Source organism: Scyliorhinus torazame, chromosome 5 (genome assembly GCF_047496885.1).
Source record: "Scyliorhinus torazame isolate Kashiwa2021f chromosome 5, sScyTor2.1, whole genome shotgun sequence".
NCBI lineage: Eukaryota > Metazoa > Chordata > Chondrichthyes > Carcharhiniformes > Scyliorhinidae > Scyliorhinus > Scyliorhinus torazame.
In genome coordinates, this window is record NC_092711.1 from 249329548 (window position 1) to 249350195 (window position 20648).

Here is a 20648-nt window from a genome sequence, read left to right on the forward strand (position 1 = left end):
GGGGCCGTGAACATCTGTTCCTTCTCGTTCCTGATCTGCGCTATCTCTTGTGTGGCTGCCTGTTTCCCTAGCTGGTGTGCCAGAATGCGGCTGGCCTTGGCCCCGTATTTATAAAATGACTGGCAGAGCTGGCTCACTGGTTTCCCAGTGGAGAGCAAGTTGAATTCCATTTTCTAGTTTTTTTTCCTCTCCGCTAGTAGGTTCGGGGCCATGGGCTACTGCCTATCCACCTCCAGTATGGAGTTGATCAGCTGCCTCTTGGCCACCTTTTCCCCCCCATGTCTGTATGAGCCCTATTCATTATTATTTCTTCCCTGACCACTGCCTTCAGTGTCTCCCAGAATGTGGAGGGTGAGATCTCTCCATTCCAGTTACAGCTTGCATATCTGTCGATGGCTCATGTCATCCTTTCATAAAAAACATTTTCGACGCGGAGGGCTGTGTTCCAGCCTCCATCAGGGGGGTGGTGTTGGTGTGTGGTCCACAATTACTATTTGCGGACTATTCCGCCCCTACTACCCCTAGAAGCACCAACTTTCCTACCACACACATGCCTATCTGGGAGTAGGTTTTATGGATGTGTGAGAAGATAGAGAACAACTTCTCCCTCAGGTGGTTGAACCTCTACGGATCCCCTCCATCTGTTCCATGAAGATGGTCAATTCTTTCGCCAGGACCATCTTCCTTTCGGTCCAGTATGCAGTTAAAGTCGCCTACCATGATCAGTTGGTGGAAGCCAAAGTCAGGAATATTTGCCCTGGTCTTTTTGACGAACTCGGTGTTGTCCCAGTTTGGAAACAACTTTTACTAATACGTTTACTAATACCACCAGTGCCCGTTCTGGGACCCCACGAACCATTATGTACAGTCTCCCTAGGTCTGCCACCATGTTCGTCGCTGTGACGGCTACCCTTTTATTGAACAATATTGCTACCCCCCTTGCCCTTGTGTCAAAGCATGCCTGATATGCCTGTCCCACCCAGCCTTTCCTCACCCTCGTTTGGTCCCTCGCTCTAAGGTGCATCTCCTGGGGAATATAATGTCGGCTCTCAGGCGTTGTAGATGGGTGAAGACTGGGCTGTCGAGTCCCCTCACCTTCCAGGTGACTGATGGGTGGTTCCTGTCCCTGCCCTCCTATGGGGTGAACCATGTTTGCCTCGTGGACAAGCCTCTGCATTTCGGATTTGGGTTCAAGATTGCCGCCTCCACTATCCCACCGCCCCATGTTCACGTATGACCTGCGTGACCACATTCCACCCTACCCCTCCCCCAATCTGAACCCCTCCGCTCTTGCGATCTCCCCATCGGTCCTCCTCCCCTTTACCCTTCGAACATTTGTCCCCTCTCCCGCCAGGCGCTCCCATCCTTTTGTGAGATCCACTGCGGCCCCTCCCACATTTTACTCCCGTTCACCAGCTTATCTGCTAGTATGGTGGCCCCCCTGGAAATTGGTCTTGATCCGTCTGACCTCTTTTTCTCCCCCCCCCCCCCCCCCCCCCCCCCCCCCCTCCCTCCCAGCCATTTGCCATCCCTCTTTGGCGTTCCCTTGTTCCCCTGTCTGGGGCTAGCGGGGGAACACCAGTCCCCTCCTTGCCTCGCTGGTCAATGGGGCTGCTCCACAAGGCATAGGTCGCAGGGATGGAACTGCCCCAACTGATATGGGCGAGTGAGGCCCAAAAACACGATCAGGCATGATGTGGTCCCAATTATTTCTTCCTAAGTCTGCTCTTCTGCACAAAATCATTGGCTTCTTCTGGCATACTAAAGAAGTCATTCCTATCCTTGTATGTGGCTCAAGGTTTCACTGGATAAAGCATGCTGAAACTCGCCTTGTTTCTATAGAGTGCAGCTTTGGCCCCAATGAACTCTCCCTGTGTTTGGCTTGGTTGGACCCAATGTCCTGATATTCTGGATGGTGTGTCATTCCCACTTACACAACCACATGGCTCCTCGCCCAGTTCGGGACCTGCTCCTTGGTACTTGTACCTGTGCAGCTTTGTGATGATTGCCCGCAGTGGTTCCCCAGATTTTGATTTTCGGCAGATCGACTTGTAGGCCCATTCGACTTCTGGGTGTTTGGTGAAGCTCTCCTCCCCAACCAGTTTACTGAGCATCTTCAACAGAAACTGTGTTGGGCTCCTACCTTCTGAACCCTCTTGTAGTCTGAAGATCCAGAGATTTTGATGCCTGGACCTGTTCTCCTGGTCGTCTTCATTTCCCTTCAGTGTCTTTTGGGTTGCGGTCAACCTCCATATCTCTACCTCGAACGAGGCAATCCGCGTGTCCTGCTCGGTAGCTGCTTTTTCCAGGTCCCGGATCATTGCTCCTTGCGCCTCCAGTTGTCCCTCCACCTTATCCATCATTCCCCTTATGGGGGCCACATGGTCTCAATTGCTGACCTCATTGCTGAAATGGTGGGGGAAAGGGAAATAAAATGTTAATTAAATAAAAGGATAGGTATCTTTGATTCACAAGGATTATTTCCTGTCAATGTCTTTCTTACATTCAGGCTTTTGGTTCGGTGCTTCCTTTCTTCCAGGCTTGATATGATCTTTTCAGGCAACGTTGTCTACCTCCCCTGCAGACTGAGAATCATTTCAGGTTCGCAGCAAAGTATATGCTGGACACAGACTGCTTTTAAAACAATAGATTAGTTATTTTACTTCAGCCCCTGAAGAGCAACAAACTGCTGGTTTTGATGCACTTAAAAGATCTTCAGCTTCTACCTGCAGAGGACGAAAACAGCGCCCTTAACTTCTGAGGTCTAATCACTTCTGGAAGGCTTTCTCAGGAAAAAAAGGAACCAGTCGCTGACTGTTATCAGGCCGAACACTGTTCCTGGCCAACTCATTGTTTGCCAGTTAACCAATCAAACTGATTCCCTTCAAAATCGGTTCCTCACATCTACGTAGTGCCAAAGAGTCTGGCTTCTCCTTCTCGCAAACACAAAGCCTAAGAATACAGTATCCTGACAAGCAGGCTGTTTTAAACTTTGACTCTTCTGTTTTCTTCTCTCCACTTAAAGGCACAGCTCAATTATTGATCGAAAACATAAAAATCTTATAAATCTCATATTTGTAACAATCGACACAGACTGAACGTCACTAAATTGACAGCAGGAGATGGGTAGCATGAGATTTCTTAAAAGTCTACTAAGTGCTTTGTAATAAAATTATTCTGCCTGGGCTTTTGTATTCATGATCATTATTATTCCACAAATTCAGTGCTAAGAAAGGCTATATTTTTGGAAATGTAATTTTTTGGATAAAATGTTAAATTGAGGCTGCATCTGCCAGTTCTAGTAGATCAGATAATGAAATTACAATCCCATGGTGCTATTGAAGAAGAACCAAGAGTAACCAGAGTGACCTAGCCAACACTCCTTACTCAACCAAAACACTGATTGACTTATCAGTTATGTTGTTACTGGTTTGAGAATGGCAAGCTGCACTTGCACAAGTCATTGCATTTCAAAACAATGGTTTCTCAAACACTTCATAGTCCATGGGCAGAAAATTTGTTTCTAAAAGTAACATTGGGTGAAGCACTTTTAAATGTCTCAGTATGATAACACTGCGTCAATGCAATATTAAAAAATGAAGTTACTATGAAAAGCACAAAAGGCAACGGTTAATATCAGGGGCTGTTTAGCAGAGGGCTAATTCGCTGGCTTTGAAAGCAGACCAAGGCAGGCCAGCAGCACGGTTCAATTCCCATACCAGCCTCCCCGAACAGGCGCCGGAATGTGGCGACTAGGGGCTTTTCACAGTAACTTCATTTGAAGCCTACTTGTGACAATAAGCGATTTTCATATCACTGGAACACAACAGTGGGAGCGCATCTCTGAACAGCTCATGATTATTGTTGATGAATTACAGTGAAACAGACATAAGGAAACTATTAACACAGTTACACCTCTGATCTATACTAATTGTAATACTGTGTCTCAAGTTCCAAAGCACAAGTTCATCTTGCCTATATATAAATCAACTCAAATATTCTTTTTTGACCTACAGTGTATAGGCAGTAAAGCAATCGTAGGGGCAGGATCAAAAGAACTTTTGAATTTGCCACTAGGGGCTAAGTTACCCTTACTTCCTGGTAGTGGAGTTTTGCTGTACACAACAAACCTGGGTGAAAAGGTAAGCTATAAAAGTAAAAATCTAATTCATTTTCAAAGAACTTGCAAACCTAATCATTGGCAGACAAGCCAAGTTGGTCGGATATGGCCATTGAAGGTAAATTTACTAACCTTGATCACTAGTGTGATGCTGTTGAATGTTTTATTACACTGCTTCCTGGTCCTCCGGGCTAGACTCCTGGCATTGACTACCATGGCTATTTGATTCCATTGCCTTCTCAAAATTTTTCTGGAGGGCTACCTGATCCCTTATATGTAGATGACATCGCCCCTCCTTTCAATCTCCTGCACCAAGGCCTCCAGTGCAATGCCGGAAAACCTTGTAGACACCTGTTGAATTGTTTTGTTATTATTGAACATTTCCCAGGTAAAAATCACCTTGAGGATGACATCCAGCACCTGTTGCAGATAAAATGCATCTCATGTTAAAAATGTACAGACCGTCTTTAAGTAGCACAGGATAAGTTTAAGTCATGCTAGTCTCTCACGATTCTGTAATTCTGCACCTCTGCTCATTTACATAGCCATTCAACAGCATGCTTAGTGCTGACTGCATTGCAATCATTTAATTAGCATGCAGCACAAAGTTTTTGTAAGCAATAGGGCAATCCCGCATTAGGATCTCTATGCCTGTTTTGTGCCCTGTCTAATGTTATGGGCCAGGATTTAGAAACTCCAAAGTATATTATGAAGTCCACCTGACCTACAACCTGTATGTTGAATTTGGCTAGGATGAGCACAAGAGCCTTCCCTTCTGGTGTGATTCAACAGATTCCCTAGACACTTTAATCAAAACAAGCGTTATGCTAAGAACTTAGTTAACATATATATATACACACAGCAAGAATTTTTATAAATTACAAACATAAAGACACCCCACAGCTTCAGTAATCTATGTATAACACTTAATGAATTCCCCCCATAACTGTTCCAATTCAAAAACAAAATCCCATAAACCAAAAACTCCTTTTCAAGGGTGTGGCCCGGCACTCTGTATTCTCACTTGAATAAGACTGGCTTTCCCTGAGATTTTGACCCCGTCTCACCAGCAGGTTTAAACCCTTCCGGAAAGCAAACTATATATTTTAAGTTACCAAAGCAGGTAGCTATAATCAATGTTTTTTTTCACTGGAACTGATATTTAAAATGAAAATAGAGCAAGACAGGCCTAAACTATGTTCTAAACACTTATTTTCTCTGTCTGTGGTCCACAGCAGTCAAAACTGTATGCGAAAGTAAAACAAACCTCAGCCACAGCTCAGCTCCACCCACAAAATGACATCACTGAAGCCATGTGATAAGACAAAAACCTTCCTTAAAGGGACACTCCCATGACACTCTTTATATTCCCTTTGTTTCTCCTGCTGGTTTGTTCTTTCTTGGCGATCTAACATTGTTTTGGTAAAAAGCCAAGGAAGTTCCGGGGGGGGGGGCATTTGCTGATTTTCTGCTTTATAATGTTGACTCTGTATCTCCATGTTAGTAATACACTCAGAAGCACTCTATGGTCTAAAATGCTTTACATCCCCATGGCAGCAACCCCCGCCACAACACCTATTGACTAATCTAGCCTTGAAGAGCTCAGCTTTGCCTGTAATTGTGATTGCAAGAAGATCATAAATTCACTCAAATCCATTTCATCACACAGCCACATCTCAAAACAAGGCATTTTGCACTTAATTTTGTACCTCAGAAAATGAATCGTCTCCAAGGCTGTTATGATCCCAAACGAGACCAATAACTTCCAAAAGATCTAAAGAATAAAAAATATAATGATTTAAGACTTCTACTGTAACTAAAAAACTAAATTCAACAGAGATCAAACATTAATTAACTTACAACCGTGGTTAGCACTGCTGACTATGGCGCTGAGGACCCGGGTTTGACTTCGCCCCAGGTCACTGTCTGTGTGGAGTTTGCATATTCTCCCAATGTCTGCATGGGTTTCATCCCCATAGCCCCTTAATTGGAGAAAAAAAAATTGGGTACTCTAAATTTTATTTTTTTTAAACCAAAAGAGAGTTAAAACCAATGAAAAATGAGTAAGGGACTAAACTATAGATAAGGATTTACCTAAGAATATGATTGTTTGATTAATCTTTGAACAAAATTCTAGCTTTCCAGAATTCTTGAAGCATCTGTTGAAATCAATTTTATTTTCAAAGTATTTTCTTTACATTTTTCTTATGTTTAAGCTTTCACGCTTTTTCCCTATGTCTTGAGAAGTTTACGTATTATTTTGATCTAAGTTTTGATTCAGTTCTTATGCAAGTGTATTAAGTGAATATTTAGCAATAAAATGATGTTTTGGACACCTCCAATCAATCAGACTCGTTACCTTATTTTGGGAGAAAAACGAAGAGATACTACACTTATAAAACAAAATTTATTTTTTCAGACTAGTTGTTGGAACTGGTAAACACCCAATTGTACTCTGGAAGTATAACGATCTATCCCTTTTGAAAAATACCCCAGCCTCATGCGCACACAAAAAAGAATAAACAGATAAGGGGCGGGATTCTCTGCTGGCTGACGGCGAAATCGCGAAACCCGAATACGTTCCACCACCAAAATCGTGGCAGATGCCGAGTTGACGCCGAATCACAACTTTCTGTTACCTCGACAGTGGCGTCAATGCAGTCTGGAATGGTAAACACCGTTTGAATATCATTAATGGGCCCGACCCAGTATTCTCCACCTCCGATGGGCCAAATTCCCGACGGTGCGGTTCAGTTATGCTTTCAAAAATCGTGAAACTGGTGTTGTGACTGATGAGAGAGGAGGTAGGACTCAGGGAGGCGCACCCGTGGGTTGCCAGGCCAGACACTGGTGTGGGCGAGGCCCTGCCAAGACGGGGAGGTGGAGGCGACGGGAGAACGAGCTGTGTGGCTGGTGTGACCCCCCATGGGACTGGGGCACTGTCTAAGCACGGACCGTCATTACCGGAGTCTGCAAAGCAACCATCTTGCTGCGCACCTCATATACCACCCACCTTGTCCCCTGGTTCTGCAGAGTAACACTGGCCGTATGGGTGGCCCCGCACCCCACCATCCATCATACACCCCCATCACCTAGTTGGCCGCCACCTGTCGCCCACTCAAAACAACGGCCACTGTGGCCCCTACAGGGGGTCCAGGCGGGGACCATGGAGTGTACTGCTGGCAAGGGCAGTGCCAGCTGACGGTACCCCTGGCATCAGGGACAGGCTCAAGGGCCCAAGGCCTCCATGGTCCTGGCCACCGATGGGGCCAGGGGTGCAAGGCTGGGGAAGGGGACATGAGGGTGGACGGCAGGGGGGAATTCTCTGTGCCAACCGGGGCTACCATGTAACCCAGTCCAGGACCTGGTTGGGCGCAGGGGTATGTACCATGCTAACATGTTAACCTTTCACCCCTTGCAGACAATGGATATTGGAATTCAACCAGCAATAGTGGACTTCCTGCTGGTTGCCATAGCCCTAGGGGGTGCCCTGTGGCTGTATGAGCTGGCGCTGCTTGAGGAGGAGGAGGCAACGGAGCATGCAGCATTGGAGTGTGCCTCAGAGGGATAATAGGCAGCCAGCCGCTCAGGATGGAGCGCCGTCTGCCCAACAGGCCAAGGAGGAGGGGATGTTAAGGAGGCACCGCATGAGGCCTCGTGTGTACTGGCAGCGTCTGTCATTCAAGGACCTGTTGGGCCGGGCACGCCGTCGAAGACTTCGGCTGAGCAGGCAGACAATGCGACATATCTGCCAGATCATAGCACACCTTGCACCGCAGGGGAATGGGGGAGGACACCCACTCCCGGTGGCTGAGAGGTGAAGGGTCACCCTGAACCTTTACGCGGTGCGGTCCTTCTAGGCGCCATGTGGGGACCTGACTGGGATCTCACAGACCGCCCCCCCCCCCCGGCTGGAGTGGTGGCTCCTGGGTGACAGGGATTATCCACTGCGATTGTGGCTGATGACGCCTATCTGAAGGCCACAGACAACGCCGAGACCCGCCACAACGACGCCCATACAGCAACCAGGGCATGATCGAGCGGTGCCTCGGCTTCCTGCAGATACGGATCAGGTGCCTGGACCGCTCTGGAGGGACCCTCCATTATGATGTGGAGAGGGTCTCCTGCATCGTGGCGGCCTGCTGCATCCTCCACAATTTAGTGCAGCAGAGGGCCGACGTCCTGGGGGAGGAGCATGAATGCCTGTCCCCATTTGACAAGGAGGGTGCGAGAGAGGGGGAGGATGGGCAGGACGTGGAGCGCGGGCAGGCATGGGAGGCCGCACGACGTGTGCGCCAGGGCCAACATGCACGGGACGCTCTGATCACCTCCAGGTTCACAAACTGACCAGGGGCATGGACACAGCATCTGCCCCCTCACAAACCCCCCCTGCAACCCCCTCTGTGATACATACTTGCTGCACTAGGAGGTGCGGGTCTTGGCGGAAACACAGGGTTTGGGATGGAGGATGATGACAACCCACTCTGCAATGAGCTAAGGTGCTCCGTATCGTTTGACAACATCTAACTCCTGCCCACAGTACCATTTTCCACCGTCCACCTGGGTGATGATCCCTGCATGCGAGCTGGCCATTCCATCACACAGCCCCATCAAATCCCTGTGGTGATGGTGGTAGGGACGGTCGGGGGAGGGGGGGGAGGGTGCGGCCAGCCAAGCTGAGCCCACCCACAACGTCAGGCCATTCCACCCTTCCAACTTCCGGCCACTCTTTCCCCCCCCCCCCCCCCCCCCCCCCACCAACATCCACATCCCCTCCATACATCCATCCATCCCCCCCACTCCTCACACCCATCTGACCGAGGACCGAGGCAAGTTGTAACCGTGTGAACAGGTATTTAATATAACAACGTATGTACAGATTTGTTCCCTAGCCCCTATAACTAAATTGTGCCTGCACCCGTGCCAACTGAACTAGTGTGTAACTTTCTGGCATACAGGCATTAATGCTACATCTTGGTGGATCCCCAGACGGTACAGCAGGAGTGGAGGCGTCCTTCTGGAATTCCCACCCTGAGACCTGGGTCCCCATTTGCGCGTGTCTTCTGGGGCGAGCGAGCTGGATGGGCTGCTGCTCGGGTGTCCCAGGTGGTGTGGTGCTGCCTGTTCTGTCCACTGCCCACCAGATGCACCAGGGACAGAAGGAAGGGGAGGGTGCAGTCCGAGGTGCTGCAGTGTTCTGGCACATCCTCTGCGGGAGTCACTGGCACGGGCCCCATCTGTTCCTCCTCCCTCGGGTTGCCCAATGGCCTCCAGGCTACTCCATGAAATGGGGGTGCGAGCTGAGCTAACCCCTGAGGCTTCCCCACTATCTGGCGTTCCCAGTTCTGAAGGCCCGCTCTGGTCTCGACCAGGGTCTGCATGCTCGCGGCCATGGAGCACAGGAAGTGGACCATCTCCATCTGGGACTGCGCCACATCACCCATTGACTGTGTCACCACCTCTGGGCCATCTCCCTCTGGGACTGGGCCACCTCTCTCTGTGTCTGCACCATGTCGGCCAGTGCCTCGGCAATGCCGCAATATTCCCAGCCATGGCCCACTGTGACTGAGCCACGCTCAGTAGTGCCACTGCAATTTCCAGGTGGCTTTGGCACATGGTTGCCTTTGACAGGCAGCAACCCTGTCCTGTGACATGTGTCATGGGGAACCTCAACTCAGCTGGGTCTCACTTCCTCGCCTGCAGGTGACATCCCATTCCTCCGGGCCGCCGACCACCCCCATGATGTCAGTCTTGGACCCTCAAATTCCGCAGCGCTCATTGGAATTGATTGTGTTCCACATGGCGCTGGTGCTAGACCCTTAACAGGAGCTGAATCAGTTTAGGTGCGGTGCCAGTTTTGCTGTCGTGGAAGTCCACGAATTCTGCGCCAGCGTCAACGCTTTGTCTCAGAAATGGAGAATCCAGCCCAAGAAATCTGCAGAGATGGACTTTGGATGTCGATCTGTAGCTCCCTCATATGAAGACATTTGCAGGTTCCCATAAAAGGAGCTTCAGTGTGGAGAATATAGAGCTGGATCAGTTCTCAACTTTGCAGGTTTTCAAAGTTATATCCACAGATGAGGATTCTCTGACGGGGAGATATCTCGTACCCAATTTCAGCTAAGGAAGGGAGAGAGCAAGTTAGGGCAGCCTTCTTCCTTGGCTTATTTCTCAGACCGCATTCAAAACAACAGGTTTAAATCTTAAAGCTCCACATTTGGGTGATTTGCAGTAAATCACTAACTAGCCTTTGTTTTTAAACCAGTTTTTCCCCCCTCATCAATTAAAATAATTGCAGTTCAATCAAATAAGCAGGTTGCCCCCAAGTACCACACTGATCAGGAAGCTGAAATCATGTGATTTCCTCGAAAAGGCAAGCTTATTGGCAGTCCAAGGTGAACTTATGACTTTTTAAAAAACAAAATCAAGTGTTTAAATAATACCTAGTCCTTCCATGTTTTGAAAGAAGAATACAGTTAGTGAAGATATGGTTCTCCCAACAGGCAACTAATACATCAAATTAAAGAAAAGGTATTTTCACATGAACTAACTAATACAATCAAAATACATCTTCCAAAACATTTTTACTTGCAGACAGGAAGCATTACAGGAATAGTCCCGCAGTCAATCCGAGTTGTCCAGCAGATTCGCTTCTCCCTGCCATGCCCGGCCGAAACGTCCAGTATCCTTCAACAATAGATCCACTCACTCTTGAGTTTTCTGGATCCAATTATCACCAGCAAGGCACGCCTCTGTGACTCACTGTTCCTTAAATCTCCAAGAGCTCCTACTGTTCTGTACCGTTCCTTCTGAACAGAAAGTAAAATCCTATAAGCATCTTACTTGATTGTTAATGCAAAATGATTCGTCTGCTTCCAGACGTCAATAGCTGTTTTGTCTCTGCGTCTCAAACATCAGCTGTTCGTTTTCTGCGAGATACTGTGAAAAGGTGTTAAAATTAACATCCGACACTTCAATGGGTTTCTGTTTTAGTTTCTCCCCCTATGGCAACCAGATCACATGGGCATGTCTCCAAGCTGATTTGTTCAGCATGACTTCACCATCCTCCTTTTCAGAATGTTTTGTTTCACCTGAGTTAAAGGGTTCAGTGTTCATGATGATACGTAACTCCTAAAAATGTCTTCATTTCAGCTTCATCAGCCATCTAGTGAGTTCAATCTCACGGATCCCAATTTGCATCTGTTAAAACTCAATTACCAAAGTCTTCATGATCCTTATTTGAGTGGCTACTACAGGCGTAAAGACATACTGAAAAAGTTAAAAAATCAGGGGCTTATCACAGAAAACAATAAGGTAATTAATTGAGTGTAATTTTAAATCCTAAGTGTACCTTGTGGAAAGTGACAAGTTTGAAAATTTTAATAGTGTAACCTGTTGTGCGCTGTGTGTCAATTGTTTCCTTTTATATTTGACTCTGGACAGGAAGATTGGGGTAATGGGATAACAAGTCATATATAAACATTCATTGCTGCTTGTGACAGATTGCTATGCAGAAGCTGTGGTTGGGGGATAAATATTGGTCAGGACAATAAAGGCTTACATGACCTGAAGAATGACATTAATTCATAATATCAAAAAGGTTTCTTTTATTTGCTTCACCTTTTTAAAACTGATAGAACAAGCCAAAAAGCCAAAACTCAAGAGAAAGTGATGTACATCAGGAGTTAGTGATTATATGGCATTAAGCCTAGATTTTGAAAACCTGAAAATTAGAAGGAAGAAATGGTTAGGGGAGGTAAGGAGTTCCAGGAGGAATCCAAGAATCTGCAATCTGCTGATTGGAAGAAAGGAATGATAATGTGTGGGAATTTGTTTTTGAATTGGGTATGAGCAAAAGAGTTTTGGATGAATTGAAGTTGATGGAAGGTGGATGATAGAGGACAAGCAACTAAAGCTTTAGTGAAATTACTGTGAAATAATGATGAGTTAAACTCAATGACATGAAATTTCCATTACATTGAAGTCAACAGCCATTCCTGCTGGAAATGAATATCTCAAAGATGTGATAAACTGACATTCTGCACTGGTTACCCTGGATTAGCCAAATCTGTCTAAACGACTCATATGACAGTGCTGACCAATCGGAGCAGAGTTAGATCACACACGAGGACAAAATAATGGTGGATAATCCATCATTTGGCTTCAAATTCTCCCTGTGTAAATGCAAAATTTACAAGCTTGGCCAAACCTGTGAGAAAGTAGAAAGTGTTGTTGATTGTGGAAAAGGTGAAGTTGATGCAGCAATTGGGAAAACTGTGGCACAAAGTAGAAAACGAACATCACGAAGGAGTGGGAGAGTCCACCATCGAGTATATCCCCTATTATGAAACACAGTAAGAACATCTTAGAATAGTTTGACAAATAGGCATTCTCTACAGTAAGTAAACACCGAAAACATGTTTGACTGTATTGACGATATGGTAGGCTGTATTGTGCAGATCCAAAAATAGCACGATAAACAGAAAAAGACTACAGAATGGTTCCAGAGCTAATTTCAGGCCTTTTTCAGTGCAAGGCCCCATCCTTTTGCAAGGTCAGGTCATTGTAAGCGGTAAACAAATTGAATAAAGACATTTTCAGACATTTAGTTCTTTACTGTTTTTCATTTGTATCTGTTGTTTTTGAAATAGGGTTACATAGAAGCACATTCATGTGGGAACAGGGTCTCCTTGACTATTATGACGTTCCACTTAACATTGATTTGGAGGCAGTTCCCCTGGGATTCAACTTATTGGAATTTTACTCAAAGTCTGGAGATAATGTATGAAAAGAAGAGGAACAAGTTTTTAAAATTGGGACAATAAAGAATTTCTGCAGACCGAGGCTATATCACAGTACTTATGCCGTGTTGCTTTAATGCAATATATTGTTAATATGCAACTTTTTGAGTGACCGGAGGAGTGAGACACAGTAGCGTACTCGACCTGAGCTTATGAAAACCTCGACCTTTTCACTGCATTATTCTGTTGGAACTACAGTCTCGTGATTTGGCTGAAACTATCATCAACCGAGTTAAGGTCTGACAGCCCCCTCCACCTGGCATTCCCTCCCATCTTTCTACATGTGAGGATACATTTTTCAATTCATTTACAGGATGTGGGAATTGCTGGCTAAGCCAGCATTTATTGTCCATCCCTAATTGCCCTTAAACTGAATGGCTTGTTAAGCAATTTCCAAGGGCAGTTGAGTCAACCGCACTGGTTCAGTGACAGGAAACAAAGGGTAAGGATCAACAGATGTCTTTGCGAAATGAAAGCGGTTTCCAGTGGCTTTCTGCACTGCTCCACGTTGGGTCCCTTTTTGTTTGTGGTATTTATCAATGATTTGGACTTAACTGTGAGAGGCATAACTGGGAAATTAGCAGATAAACCAAAAATCGGTCATTTAATTGATAGTGAAGAGGAAAGCGGTGGACTCCAGAATGATATCTATGGTTTGGTTGAATGGATTGAAAAGTGGCAATTAGAATTCAACCTGGAGAAATGTGAGATAATACACTTGGGGAGGGCCAACAAAGCTAGGGAATACCCAATAAACAAGGATGTTGAGTGGGATAGAGGTAGTGAGAGTACATGTTCATAGCTCCCTGAAGGTGGCAGGACAGGTAGGGATGGTGGTGAAGAAGGCGTATGAAATGTTTTCCTTTATTGGACGAGGTATAAAGTACAAAAGCAGGGCTTCAGTGCTGAAAATGTACAAAATGCTGTTTAGGCCACAACTGAAATTTTGTGTACATGTCTAGTGACCACATTACAGAAAGGACATAATTGCTCTGGAGAGAGTACAGAGGAGAATAATGTTGTCAGAGCATGAAAATTGCAGCTATTCGGAAATATTAGGGAGGTAGGATTTTTGTCCTTTGAACAAAGAAGACTGATTGAGGTGTACAAAATTGAGGGACCTAGATAGTGGCCACGAAAGACTTGTTTTCCTTAGAGGAGCGATCAATTACTAAGGGATACAGATAAAAGGTGATTAGTAGAAGAGTTAGAGGGGATATTAGAAAGACTCTCACCTGGAGGATGGTAGGTGTTTGGAATTTTCAGCCTGGATTAGTGGTTGAGGCAGACATGCTCAACTAATTGAAAAGCTAACTGGATCTACACTTGGAAGTGTAGATCCAGGTAGATTTAGGGGAGGTGGAGTCTGCCTCCTAACTGGGAAATTAGCAGATAACCTCCTGGTGCCTAGAGGTCGCAACACTGGCGCGTTTCTGCTCCCAGACCTAGAATACCTGACGCTAAAATGCCCCTACTACCTTCCGCGGGAGTTCAGCTCCGTTATCCTGACGCGAGTTTACATCCGACCCCATGTGGACGTGACAATCGCACTGGACGAAATATACACCACCACAAATAGCCTTGAAACGAAACATCCTGAGGCCTTGTTCATCGTGGCTGGGGACTTCAATCAGGCCAAGCTCAAGAGCATACTACCAAGTTACCACCAACACGCCACCTGTTGCACCAGAGGCCCAAACATCCAGGACCACTACGACACAGATATCAAACATGCGTACCGCTCTATCGCCTGCCCACACTTTGGCAAATCTGACCACAAGGCTGTGCTCCTGCTCCCGGCTTATAAGCAAAAACTGAAGTGGGAGAATCCACCTAAGAAAGTCGTGCAATGTTGGTCTGAGGAATTGGATGATCTCCTATGGGACTGCTTAGCGTCAGTGGACTAGTCAGTATTTAAAAACTCTGCGACCAGCCTGAACGAGTATGCCACTACAGTAACTGACTTCATCAGTAAGTATGCAGAAGACTGTATGCCAAAGAAGCAAATCCGCATGTTCCCCAACCGGAAACCCTGGATGAACAGGGATATCCACTGCTTGCCGAAGTCCAGGTCTGAGGCATTTAAGTCAGGCGATCCTGACCTATACAAGAAAGCCAGATATGATCTAAGGCAATCCTTCAAAGATGTCAAAAGACAGTACCGGACCAAGCTCGAGTCCCAGGATAGCCACTCGGACCCCTGCCGACTATGGCAAGGTCTGCAAGACATAACAGGCTACAAGATGAAGGCATGTAAAATTACCGACTCCAATGCACCCCTCCCTGATGAGTTCAACGCATTCTATGCCCGCTTTGAGCACGAGGTCAGCGAGAGCGCGCCCTCCACCCTGGAAGCCTCGGATGAACTTGTATCCAAGGTCACCATTGCAGATGTCAGAGCAGCTTTCTCGAGGTCAACCCATGGAAAGCCACTGGGCTGGATGGGGTATCCGTACGAGCACTCCGGCTTTGCACGGGTCAGCTGGCGGGGGTATTCGCAGACATCTTCAACCTCTCTTTAGAACAATCTGAGGTCACTATCTGCTTCAAGAAGATGACCATCATCCCTGTACCAAAGAAAAGCCAAGCAGCGTGCCTTAATGACTATCGTCCAGTGACTCTGACATCCATCATTATGAAGTGCTTTGAAAGGTTAATCATGGCAACTCCAGCCTCCCAGATTGCCTTGATCCACTACAGTTCGCCTGCTGCTGCAACAGGTCCACAGCAGACGCCATCTCCCTGGCGTTGCACTCAACACTGGAACACCTAGATAACAAAATCACCTATGTCAGACTCCTATTTATTGACTACAGCTCAACCTTCAACACTATATTCCGACGAAACGCATCTCCAAACTCCGTGGCCTGGCCCTTGGCTCCTCCCTCTGTAACTGGAACCTGAACTTCCTAACCCACAGATCAGTAAGGATAGGCAACAACACTTCCACGATCTTCCTTAACACCGGTGCCCCACAAGGCTGTGGCCTCAGCCCCCTACGCTACTCCTTATACACCTGTGACTTTGTGGCTAAATTCCCCTCCAACTCGATTCTCAAATTTGCTGATGACACCACCGTAGTGGGTCGGATTTCAAACAATGACGAGACAGAGTACAGGAATGAGATAGAGAATCTGGTGAACTGGTGCGACGACAATAATCTCTCCCTCAATGTCAACAAAACGAAGGAGATTGTCATTGACTTCAGGAAGCGTAGAGGAGAACGTGCCCCTGTCTACATCAATGGGAACGAAGTAGAAAGGGTCGAGAGCTTCAAGTTTTTAGGTGTCCAGATCACCAACATCCTGTCCTGGTCCCCCCATGCTGGACACTATAGTTAAGAAAGCCCACCAGCGACTCTACTTCCTCATAAGACTAAGGAAATTTGGCATGTCAGTTACGACTCTCACCAACATTTACAGATGCACCATTGAAAGCGTTCTTTCTGGTTGTATAACAGCTTGGTGTGGTTCCTGCAAGACCGCAGGAAACTACAAAAGGTTGTGAATGTAGCCCAGTCCATCACGCAAACCAGCCTCCCATCCATTAACTTTATCTATAATTCCCGCTGCCTCGGAAAGGCAGCCAGCATAATTAAGAACCCCACACACCCCGGACATACTCTCTTCCACCTCCTTCCGTCAGGAAAAGGATACAAAAGTTTGAGGTCACATACCAACCGACTCAGGAATAGCTTCTTCCCTGCTGCCATCAGACTTTTGAATGGACCTACCTCTTATTGAGTTGACCTTTTCTCTACACCTTGCTATAACTGTAACATTATATTCTGCAGTCTCTCTTTCCTTCCCTATGTACAGTATGCATTGTTTGTACAGCATGCAAGAAACAATACTTTTCACGGTATACTAATACATGTGACAATAATAAATCAAATCAAAAGTGCTGTAACATGCAATGTGATGGAAGTTGGGGTTAGAATGGGCGACTAATTTCTTTCAGGCACGATGGACTGAATGGCCGCTTTCTGTGCTGTAACTTTTCTATGGTTCTAATTCCAGATTTATAAATGGAATTTCAATTCTATCAGTTAACATACTGGGATTTGAACTCATGTTCCCAGAGTATTAGCCTGACCCTCTGGATGATTGGTCCAGTGACATAACACTGTTCCCTATTATTTCTATGATGTGGAGATGCCGGCGTTGGACTGGGGTGAGCACAGTACGAAGTCTTACAACACCAGGTTAAAGTCCAACAGGTTTGTTTCGATGTCACTAGCTTTCGGAGCGCTGCTCCTTCCTCAGGTGAATGAAGAGGTCTGTTCCAGAAACACATATATAGACAAATTCAAAGATGCCAAACAATGCTAGGAATGCGAGCATTAGCAGGTGATTAAATCTTTACAGATCCAGAGATGGGGTAACCCCAGGTTAAAGACAACAACCCCAGGTTGTTGACGTACAACCAAGAACACTACAGACAGTTACCCGCAGATCCGACCAAGGAACACATCCGCCAACTTAACAGACTGATCAAGACCTTGGATCCAGATCTTCAGAGCACCCTACGTGCTCTCATCCCACGTACTCCCCGCATTGGAGATCTCTACTGCCTCCCAAAAATACATAAGGCCAACACACCAGGCCGCCCTATCGTTTCAGGCAATGGGACCCTATGTGAGAACCTCTCTGGCTACATCAAGGGCATCTTGAAACCCATCGTACAAGGTACACCCAGCTTCTGTCGCGACACGACGGACTTCCTACAGAAACTCAGCACCCATGGACCAGTTGAACCAGGAACATTCCTCGTCACAATGGACGTCTCGGCACTCTACACCAGCATCCCCCATGACGACGGCATTGCTGCAACAGCCTCCGTACTCAACACTGACAACTGCCAATCTCCAGACGCAATTCTGCAACTCATCCGCTTCATTCTGGATCACAACGTCTTCACCTTCGACAACAAGTTCTTCATCCAGACGCACGGAACAGCCATGGGGACCAAATTCGCACCCCAATACGCCAACATCTTCATGCGCAAGTTTCAACAGGACCTACTCACCGCACAGGACCTTCAACCGATGTTATACACCAGATACATCGATGACATTTTTATCCTTTGGACCCACGGCGAAGAATCACTGAAACGACTACACGATGACATTAATAAGTTCCATCCAACCATCAGACTCACCATGGACTACTCTCCAAAATCAGTTGCATTCTTGGACACACTCGTCTCCATCAAGGACGGTCACCTCAGCACTTCGCTTTACCGCAAACCCACGGATAACCTCATGATGCTCCACTTCTCCAGTTTCCACCCAAAACACATTAAAGAAGCCATCTCCTATGGACAAGCACTCCGTATACACAGGATCTGCTCAGACGAGGAGGAGCGTAACAGACATCTACAGACGTTGAAAGATGCCCTCGTACAAACGGGATATGGCACTCGACTCATCGATCGACAGTTCCAACGCGCCACAGCGAAAAACCGGACCGACCTCCTCAGAAGACAAACATGGGACACAACCGACAGAATACCCTTCGTCGTCCAGTACTTCCCCGGAGCGGAGAAACTACGTCATCTTCTTCGCAGCCTTCAACACGTCATTGATGACGATGAACATCTTGCCAAGGTCATCCCCACACCCCCACTACTTGCCTTCAAACAACCGCGCAACCTCAAACGAACCATTGTGTGCAGCAAACTACCCAGTCTTCAGAACAGTGACCACAACACCACACAACCCTGTCATGGCAATCTCTGCAAGACGTGCCAGATCATCGACATGGATACCACTATTACACGTGAGAACACCACCCACCAGGTACGCGGTACATACTCGTGCAACTCGGCCAACGTTGTCTACCTCATACGCTGCAGGAAAGGATGTCCCGAAGCGTGGTACATTGGCGAGACCATGCAGACGCTGCGACAACGAATGAACGGACATCGCGCAACAATCACCAGGCAGGAATGTTCCCTTCCAGTCGGGGAACACTTCAGCAGTCAAGGGCATTCAGCCTCTGATCTCCGGGTAAGTGTTCTCCAAGGCGGCCTCCAGGACCCGCGACAACGCAGAATCGCCGAGCAGAAACTTATAGCCAAGTTCCGCACACGAGTGCGGCCTCAACCGGGACCTGGGATTCATGTCACATTACATTCATCCCCCACCATCTGGCCTGCGAAATCCTACCAACTGTCCTGGCTTGAGACAATTCACACCTCTTTAACCTGGGGTTACCCCATCTCTGGATCTGTAAAGATTTAATCACCTGCTAATGCTCGCATTCCAAGCATTGTTTGGCATCTTTGAATTTGTCTATATATATATATGTTTCTGGAACAGACCTCTTCATTCACCTGAGGAAGGAGCAGCGCTCCGAAAGCTGGTGACATCGAAACAAACCTGTTGGACTTTAACCTGGTGTTGTAAGACTTTGTACTATTATTTCTAAGTTGTTGCTGTTCAGTGGAACTTAACCTTTTAACTACAAGCAGCAGCCTTTTGAATGCTTTAGATTTGTGGGATATCCTACTCACCACAAACCCAAAGGACTTTTCTGATAATGGAATCTACCCTATTATTTGCTGCTACATGGGCTCAGCAATGCCAGGATTTTCCATATTTCCTTAACTAATTTTAGAATCAAAGTGGAATGGGTGTGAATGTAAAATGACAAAGAACTGATCCACCGTCCCTCTGCCAATGTTATGATTTATTGCTAGTAGTTGTGTGAGAAACATAAAAGCGATTTGCCAACATAAAACAGGTAAGTAGAACATACAGTGCAGAAGGAGGCCATTCGGCCCACCGAGTCTGCACCAACCCACTTAAGCCCTATCACCCGTAACCCAATAAACCCTCCTAACCTTTTTGGGCACTAAGGGCAATTTATAATGCACAATCAACCTACCCTGCACATCTTTGGACTGTGGGAGGAAACCGGAGCACCCAGAAGAAACCCACGCAGACACTGGGAGAACGTGCAGACTCCGCACAGACAGTGACCCAGCGGGGAATCGAACCTGGGACCCTGGCGCTGTGGAGCCACAGTGCTATCCACTTGTGCTACCATGCTGCCTAAGTAAGTAAGTAAAGTCGCCTAGTGCCAGATGACCATAGGCTGCTTTGCCCTTTTAAGGGAAAGCTGACTAGTGGTGATTTAACCTGAGGATCACCACACCTCAGGCGAGGGGCAAGGTTGAGAAGGTGGGCCTTCATGAATAACCTCAGCTGGTATGGGAATTGAATGCGCTGTGCAACAACATAAAACAGGTGTAGTGTAAATAACATGCAAATGATGGAAGTACACATCCAATATATACTCTACTACAAATGTAATTCATCTGATTCTCTTTAGAGCCTTTATCCAAAAAGACATAACCTCAAACTATAATTTATTGAATGCATAGCTGCTAGTGTTTCTTATTAATTAATAACCGCTCCCAGAAGTACTTTATCCCACGCTGAGAAAGTCCTTAAGATTTCCTCCTCTGATTCACAATTGCAGTATAACAATTGACTTGTTCTAGAAAATGAAACCGAGCCAAGACAAAGCATATACAATATGAGATAATTAAGGTTCTTGCACCATTAATTTTAAGAATTTACATTTCCCAGAGTGCAGGATTGGGAGAAATGCTTTAGTTACTATTTAAACGCCATGTTTGTACAAATAGCTGGATTAGAAACAGATCTATATTGTTTAAGTTCTCTAAATTTCATTTCAAAGATATTACCTTTTCGAAGT

The 20648-nt window shown here is 46.4% G+C and overlaps 1 protein-coding gene across 1 annotated transcript in view; it reads left to right on the plus strand.

The window, feature by feature from the left end:
* LOC140421029 (uncharacterized) overlaps positions 1-20648 on the plus strand; it is a 278045-nt gene that overhangs the window by 7816 nt on the left and 249581 nt on the right. Inside the window, exons 2-3 of the mRNA XM_072505325.1 lie at positions 4017-4142; positions 11273-11434. Coding sequence (XP_072361426.1) covers positions 4017-4142; positions 11273-11434 — 288 coding nt within the window. The remainder of the gene's footprint in view (positions 1-4016; positions 4143-11272; positions 11435-20648) is intronic.